At 21.8% G+C, this 7,500-nt stretch overlaps 2 protein-coding genes across 2 annotated transcripts; one reads left to right on the top strand and one right to left on the bottom strand.

Moving 5' to 3' along the window:
- Positions 1-772: 772 nt before the first annotated feature.
- On the top strand, positions 773-2,323 carry DDB_G0275333 (ARID/BRIGHT DNA binding domain-containing protein; the record flags this gene model as incomplete). The annotated part of the gene is made up of 2 exons (XM_638568.1): positions 773-1,993; positions 2,108-2,323. 2 exons carry the CDS (start codon positions 773-775, stop codon positions 2,321-2,323), a joined length of 1,437 nt encoding a protein of 478 aa, XP_643660.1.
- Positions 2,324-2,840: 517 nt separating this feature from the next.
- DDB_G0275331 (hypothetical protein) lies at positions 2,841-6,377 on the bottom strand (the record flags this gene model as incomplete). The annotated part of the gene is made up of 5 exons (XM_638567.1): positions 2,841-3,038; positions 3,128-5,338; positions 5,434-5,621; positions 5,712-5,955; positions 6,072-6,377. The coding sequence occupies 5 exons, from the start codon at positions 6,375-6,377 to the stop codon at positions 2,841-2,843; spliced, it is 3,147 nt and encodes a 1,048-aa protein (XP_643659.1).
- Positions 6,378-7,500: the final 1,123 nt, after the last annotated feature.

Below are 7,500 nucleotides of genomic sequence, written 5' to 3'. Positions count from 1 at the left end.
AAGCATTGCTCGGTGGATATATTTTTTTTAAATTTTTTTTTTTTTTTTTTAATTTTTTAAATTTTTAAATTTTTTTTTTTTTTGGAGAATTTTTTTTTTTTTTTTAATAATTTTTTTTATATTTTAGAAAGAATCTTCACACTTTCACACAACTTTTATTTTAATTTATTTTTAATTTTATTTGAAAAAAAAAAAAAAAAAAAAAAAAAAATATTAAAAAAACAATTAAAAATTAATAAAAAAAAAAAAAAACACACATTAATATTTTTTTTAAAAATATCTTTACTAATATTATCATCATTTCTTATAGGTTTAACAAAAAAAAAAAAAAAAAAAAAAAAATATAAAAAAAAAAAAACCAAAAAAAAAAAAAAAAAAAACCAAAACCATTCCACATTACATAGTTTTAAAATTTTTTTATTTTTTTTTTTATTTATTATTTTTCTTGTATAGTTATTTTTAATTATTTATTTATTGTATTATTATAATAATAATTTCTATTTATTCTATATTTATATTTCTTTTATAATCATTATTTTTAATTATTTAATTATTTTTATTTTATAATCACCATTATATATATTTTTTTTTTCAAAATAGTTATTTTTTATAAAACAAATAATAATAAAAAACTAAAAATAAATAAATCATTAAAAAAAAAAATAATTAAATAAGTCATTAAAAAAAAAAAAAAAGACAATCAAAAAAATAAAATCTGTATATTTTCCCCAAAAAAAAAAAAAAAAAAAAAAAAAAAAAAAAAAAACTAAAAATGAGTGGAATTAACTCAAATGTAAATAATAATAACAGCAGCAATAATAATAATAATAATAATAATAATGGAAACCAACAACAAAATAATGGTAATAATAGTCCCAATATTCAACCAGTTGATGATGCTGAGGAAAAGAGATTTATTTCAAATTTGTTTTATTTTATGACACAAAGAGGTACTCCAATTGAAAAGATTCCAATCTTTGATCATAAAGAATTGAATCTATATAAATTGTATAATTGTGTAATCTCAAGAGGTGGCTTAGAGGCAGTGATCGATAATAAATTGTGGAGACAAATTACCACTGATTTGGCAGTGGACCCAGAGAGAACGGATGCCGGCTTTCGTCTTAGAATTCATTATCTAAAATATTTATATCCATATGAAAGAAAACATTACCTAAAGATTGAAGATGATGAGCAATTCGATTATGAAGCATTTGAAAAACATCTATCAAAATCGCCAGCCGATAAAAAAACTTCTATCTCAAGAAAAAAGAAACAACAATTACAAAATCATTATAACCATCCTTCAAATCAAATACCTCAAAATCATCACCAAAGTTTACATCAACATATACCACATTCTCAAACTCCCCATTTAAATAATAATCATCATCATCATAATAATCATTTACAACAACAACAACAGCAACAACAACAACAACAACAACAACAACAACAACAACAACAACAACAACAACAATACCATATTTTACAACAACAACAACAACAACAACAAAACATAAATAGCAATAATATTAGTAGTGGAAAAACAACGCCATCACCTACCTCATCACCAGGTGGCTTAATTTCTTCTCCCTCTTCATCACCACACAATCGTCAATCACAAATTTTACCACAATCTTCAAATTTTAATAGTATAAATAATAATAATAATAATAATAATAATAGTTTTAATAGTAACAACAATAATAATAATAATAATAATAATAATAATAATAATAATAATAATAATAATAATAATAATAATAATAATAATAATAATAATAATAATAATAATATTAATAATAACAGTAATAGTAATAGTAATAATAATAATAACAATAATATTACAAATAATTTAGTTTCAGCAAATTCTTCTATACCATCACCTTCAAATGTTTTAAATATTGGTAATAATTTTGATAGTTTTTCAAATGATTCAATTTTAAGTTTGTACAGTCCTTCCAATTTCTCAACACCACAAAACTCACCCGTAAGTGTTTCCTTTTTATTTTTATTTTTTATTTATTGTATTTTTTTTTTTTTTTTTTGGATCTCATTAACATTTTGTTTTTTTCTTTTTTTTTTTTTTTTTTAAATAATATAGGCAGTAAATTTGAAACTTTTGGAAATTAAATCTTTAAAGAAATATAATGCATATCATAGACTAAAGGTATCACACTCTCCATCAAGAACAGAGTTGGTTTCAGCAGTTATTCATCATTTTTCACACCAAAATATTGATGAAGATACAATTATTACTTCATTTTTAAAGAGAGTAAAAAGTGAATCCTCAAGGATAAGACAATTAGAAAAGGTTTAAATCTTTATTTTTCAAATTATTGGTTTTTAAAAAAAAAAAAAAAAAAAAAAAAAAAAAAAAAAAAACATATCGTTATCATTAATGATAAGTTAGAAATGGTTTAAAGTTTATAACTACTCTCCTTCATTATTTATTCAATAGCCTTCAAAACATTTCAAACATCTGTACATTAAACCCTCCTTTCACTTCACATTTTTCTCATCCACCCACTCACTCACCCACCTTTTTTTTAATTTCCTCTTCTCAACTTTTTTCCAATATTCCAATCGATCACTTTTAATTCACACACATTTTATATCTCTATATTTATTTATAATTAAAATTAATAAATTAATTTTTAATAAATTGTTTAAATGTTTTGGGGAAATTTAATTTAATTTTTTTTTTTTTTGGTTTCCAAACACAAAAAGTTTTTTTTTTTGGTTTCCAAACAAAAGTTTTTTTTTTTTTATTTATTTTTTTTTTTTGGTTTCCAAACTTAATTTTTATTTATTTTTTTTTTTTTATTGCTTTTAGTCTATTGTTGAAGTTTTGAAAGTTGATTCTTTAAATTTGAGTTTTCAAGTTCAATCTTTGTTGAATAAGATAAAACTTCATCTTGTTCTTTAATTAATGATTCGTATTTAATTTTCATCTCTGATAATTCACCTTCTAATTTTGCCAATTTTAATGAATTTGGTTCATTTTTATTATTAGAGGTTGGTGATGAGGTTATCTATTGGAATAATGTAATTAGTTTTTTAATTTTTTAATTTTTTTTTTTTTTATTTATTTTGTTAAAAAAAAAAAAAAAAAAAAACTTACCTTTTTGAGAGCATCTTCTTTTTGTTGTTGAATCAATTGATTTTCATTTGTTAAATAAATTATTTTTTGATTTAATTGAGAAACTTCATTTTCTAATTGACGAACACGACTTTGAGTTGGTTCATTTTCTTGTCTAAGACGTAAAAGTTCAAAGTAGTCCGAAGAATCCAATCCATTACCACCATTTCCAAATGGTGATGATGAAGAAGATGATTGTTGTTGCTGTTGTTGTTGTTGTTGTTGTTGTGATTGTTGTAATTGTTGTTTCAATTGTTCAATAATATTATTAATTTCTTCAATTTGATCATCTTTAGCAACCACAATATCCTCCAATTTATAAACTGCATCACTTAAAGAGGAGATTTCCTTATCTTTATCTTCTAATAATTGTAATAACTCTTGTTCAGAGGCACCGGATGTTGTTTGTTGTGGTGGTGGTGATGATGATTGTGGTAGTGGTACTTGAGTAGATAATTGTTGTTGTAATTGTTGTAATTGATTTTGATGTAATTGTTGTTGTTGATTTGAATGTTGTTGTAATTGTTGATATTGTAATTTAATACCAGTTAACTGTTCAATCAATTCATTATTCACTTTTTTTAAATTATTAAATTCAATTGAATTATCAAGTTGTTGTACAGTTTGAATTGGTGGTGATTGTGGTGAACCATTATTATTAGGAGTAGTTGTGTGATCATATTTTTGTTGAATTAAAGGTGAAGATGATTGTGGTGATGATTGTTGTTGTTGTTGTTGTTGTTGTGGTTGTTGTTGAGATGGTGGTTGTTGTTGTTGTTGTTGTGTAGTATTGGTAGTGGTAGTTGGTTGTTGTGGTCTTTTACCAGGTCTTGGTTTATTAATATTAGTACCAATATGTCTAATTTTATCATAAACATCTTTAAAGAACATAGTGAAATCAAAATCATAAAGTATAATTGTTTTAGCAGCAGTACTTGAAGGATCAAAAGATTCTTCACCTTGTTCAGCGTTTGTAAATGAATCTGATTTTCTTAATGAATCTAATTTCTCTTTAAAAGTATTTACAGTGATACGATGATTAATGATTGAACTAAGATTTGATTTATTTTTCTCTGCAGTTTCATCATCCATATATTGAGCACAAATACCTAAAATCAATGTACACAAACCTTGAATATGTGAATGTAAATTTGGATTACCAACTGTGGAGCTACCAGTTGGTAAAGGTGATAAAATAATTTCAACCAAGAATGCTAAATGTTGATTACCGTCGAAAAATATTTTTATACTTTTTGGAGAATCAGCTAACCAAACTGCCAATAATTTCAATAAACCAATTTTAATAGTTGGATCAATATCTTGTTTCTTGGTAGCCATTAAACAAGCCATTAATTTTGTGAATAAAGTTACAGGTTGTTGAGCTTCTGCTGATGATTTTGGAACCTCCAATGGCATCTTTAAAAGTTGTTCTTTAGTATGAATTGAATCCTTTAACATATATAACAATACAACACTTGCAAACCAAAAACAAGAAATATCAAATGGTTTACCTTGTATTGGTGTTTCCCAACTAAATAATGCCTTATAAAGATGTTGACCAATTGATAAATTTTCAAATTCTAATTGTAATTTTTGTTGTTGATCAATTGGTGAATTTGATTTTGAATTTGTATTATTTGATGATGATGTCGAATCACCACTAGTTGTATTATTATTATTATTATTATTATTATTAGATGAATCTGAAATTATAGTTGAAGCTAATGCCATTTGAGCTTCTTCATTATTATATAAATATGATTTAAAAACATGAAAAGCAGCAGCTTTTTCAATGATATCTTTACTATATAACATAACTGTAGTTAAACGAAGTAATGCAGTTTGACTTTGCTTTGAAACTTCACTCTTCATTGTTACACCACTAAATTCAGAGATATTCTCTGGATTCAAATGAATGATCTCTCCCAATGTATATAAACTTTTACTACGAATCACTTGTGATGACATTTTACCCAACCCTAAACGAATGATTAAATTCATTATACCACTATGTGAAATAACATGTTGATTTGGTGGTGTACTAACATTATTTCTCTCTACCAATGTTAAAATTATATCCAATGTTGACATTATAATATTAAATTTATTATCTGATAATATCCACATATCTGTATTTTGAACTTCTAATAATGGTGATAATCCTTGAATACATCCAGTTTCTCTAAAAAAGTTCTAAATATAAAAATAATTAATAAATTTTTTTTTTTTTTTTTTTTTTAATATGAACCCATATGTTCTGTATATTTTTTTTTTTTTTTTTTACATACTTGATTTGAAACATTTCCTTTTAATAGATTATTTAAAACTAAGATACAATCATTTACAATTACACCACCCTCTGATAAACCTTCCCTTTTAATAATATCTAATAATATTTCAAATGCACTTTCAAATGCAACAATCTTTTGAATTTCTTGATTAGATTTTGTTAATTCCAAAATAATTAATAATGCCTCTATAAATAATAATAATAATAATTGTATTATAAAAAGTTAATAAATTAAAAACTTTTTTTTTTTTTTTTTTCTTAGGAATTCATTTTTACCATTTCTAATAACTTCTCTTTTATCAAGTAATAATGACATTATATTTGGCATTGACATTGGACATGATAATATTGCTTCTTGTACAGCATCGAATCTATTTTTGATGAGGATAACTAAAAATCTTGCAATATAATATTTAATATAATAATCATTGACCTTTAAAAGATCACAAATAACTACAAAATTACTTTTAACACTAATAAATAACTCTGTATTGTGAATTTCAATAATATTATCATCTTTCTATAAAAATTTTGTTTTATATATATTAAGGAATTAGTAAATGAATATATATATATATATATATATATATATATATATATATATATATATATGTATGAGGATATATTTTTACATACTGGTAAAGTTGTCATAATTAAGGTAAGAATTTGAATGATTTCACGGACTAATTCGATATCATCTTTATTTTGTTCTAATAAATTTGTGAGTACAGACATTCTTGCACCAACTGCTTGATGACAACTTCTATTAATACTTGATAACTGGGTTACTGCCTCTTTTTTAACTTCAATAGTTGATGACGCATCTTGAATTTTATCCATTAATGGTTCAACTGATACATTGTTTACACCACTACCCCCACTAGATGATCCACTTGTTTGTTTGACATTGTTTAAAAATCCTCCAAACCAATTTTTATTCATTATATAATTCTTTTATTTCTTATATTCTTTTTTTTTTTTTTTTTTTTTCTTTCTTTTCTTTCTTTCTTTTTTTTTCTTTCGTTCTTTCTTTTTTTCTTTCCTCTTTTCTTTCTTTTTTTTTTTTTGAATAATACTTTTTATTCTATGTTATTAAATGGGTTTTTTTTTTATAATTAATATAAAATTTTCGCTTGGATTGAACACGTCCAAAAAAAAATAAAAAAATAAAAAAAATAAAAAAAATTTTGTTAATGAATTTAAAAAAAAAAAATAAGATGTTTTTTTTTTTTTGGGTTAAAAAATAAATAAAAAAATAAAAAATTAAAAAAATAAAAATTATGTATTTCCAGATTTGAATGAAAATTAGGAATGGTTATTAATTAGTTTATTTGAATTTTTTTTTTTAAAATCTGATTCCTTTAATTAAGAAATGGGCCTTTCTTTTTTTATTTAATTTCCAATCAAATTGAAATTAATAAATTATTTCCTCTCAGGGCTGACTATAACTAGAATATTTTAGAATTCCAAATTACCCAGATTCTTCATTAATTCTTTGCTTATTTATTTGAATTAATTTCTCCATTTGGAAATATTAATTTATTAAACCTAATATTATAAAAGAAGGTAATTATTTAGAATAAAACATATACCAATTAGAAAAATAAAATAAATTTTAATGTGAAAATATAATATTTTATAAATTTTTATTTTTTTTTTTTATAAATAAAATATTTATTTTTATTAATTCTAAAGTTTTTTTTTTAAAAAAAAAAAAGTATATATTAAGATAATTAAATTATAAAATATTAATTAAAAAACATATAAAAAAAATAATAATTCATTTTATCTCTTGAATCTGACAACAATTTTTTTTTTTTTTTTTTTTTTTTTTTTTTTTTATAAAGTTTAAAAAAAAAAAAAAAAAAATTAAGGATTAAAATAAAATAAAATAAAATAAAATTAAAAGAAGATTTTAAAAAAAATCTTTTGATGTTTTTGTGTTTAATTTTTTTTTATTTTTAAAAATAAAATTTGATTTTCAAACAGATCAATCACCATTTTTTTTTACACTTTAAAAAAAATTTAAAAAAAAAAAAAATAAATAAAAAATAAAAATAAAAAA

This window comes from Dictyostelium discoideum, assembly GCF_000004695.1.
Source record: "Dictyostelium discoideum AX4 chromosome 2 chromosome, whole genome shotgun sequence".
In the NCBI taxonomy this organism is placed as follows: Eukaryota; Evosea; class Eumycetozoa; order Dictyosteliales; family Dictyosteliaceae; genus Dictyostelium; species Dictyostelium discoideum.
This window is presented reverse-complemented; position numbering and strand designations above follow the sequence as displayed.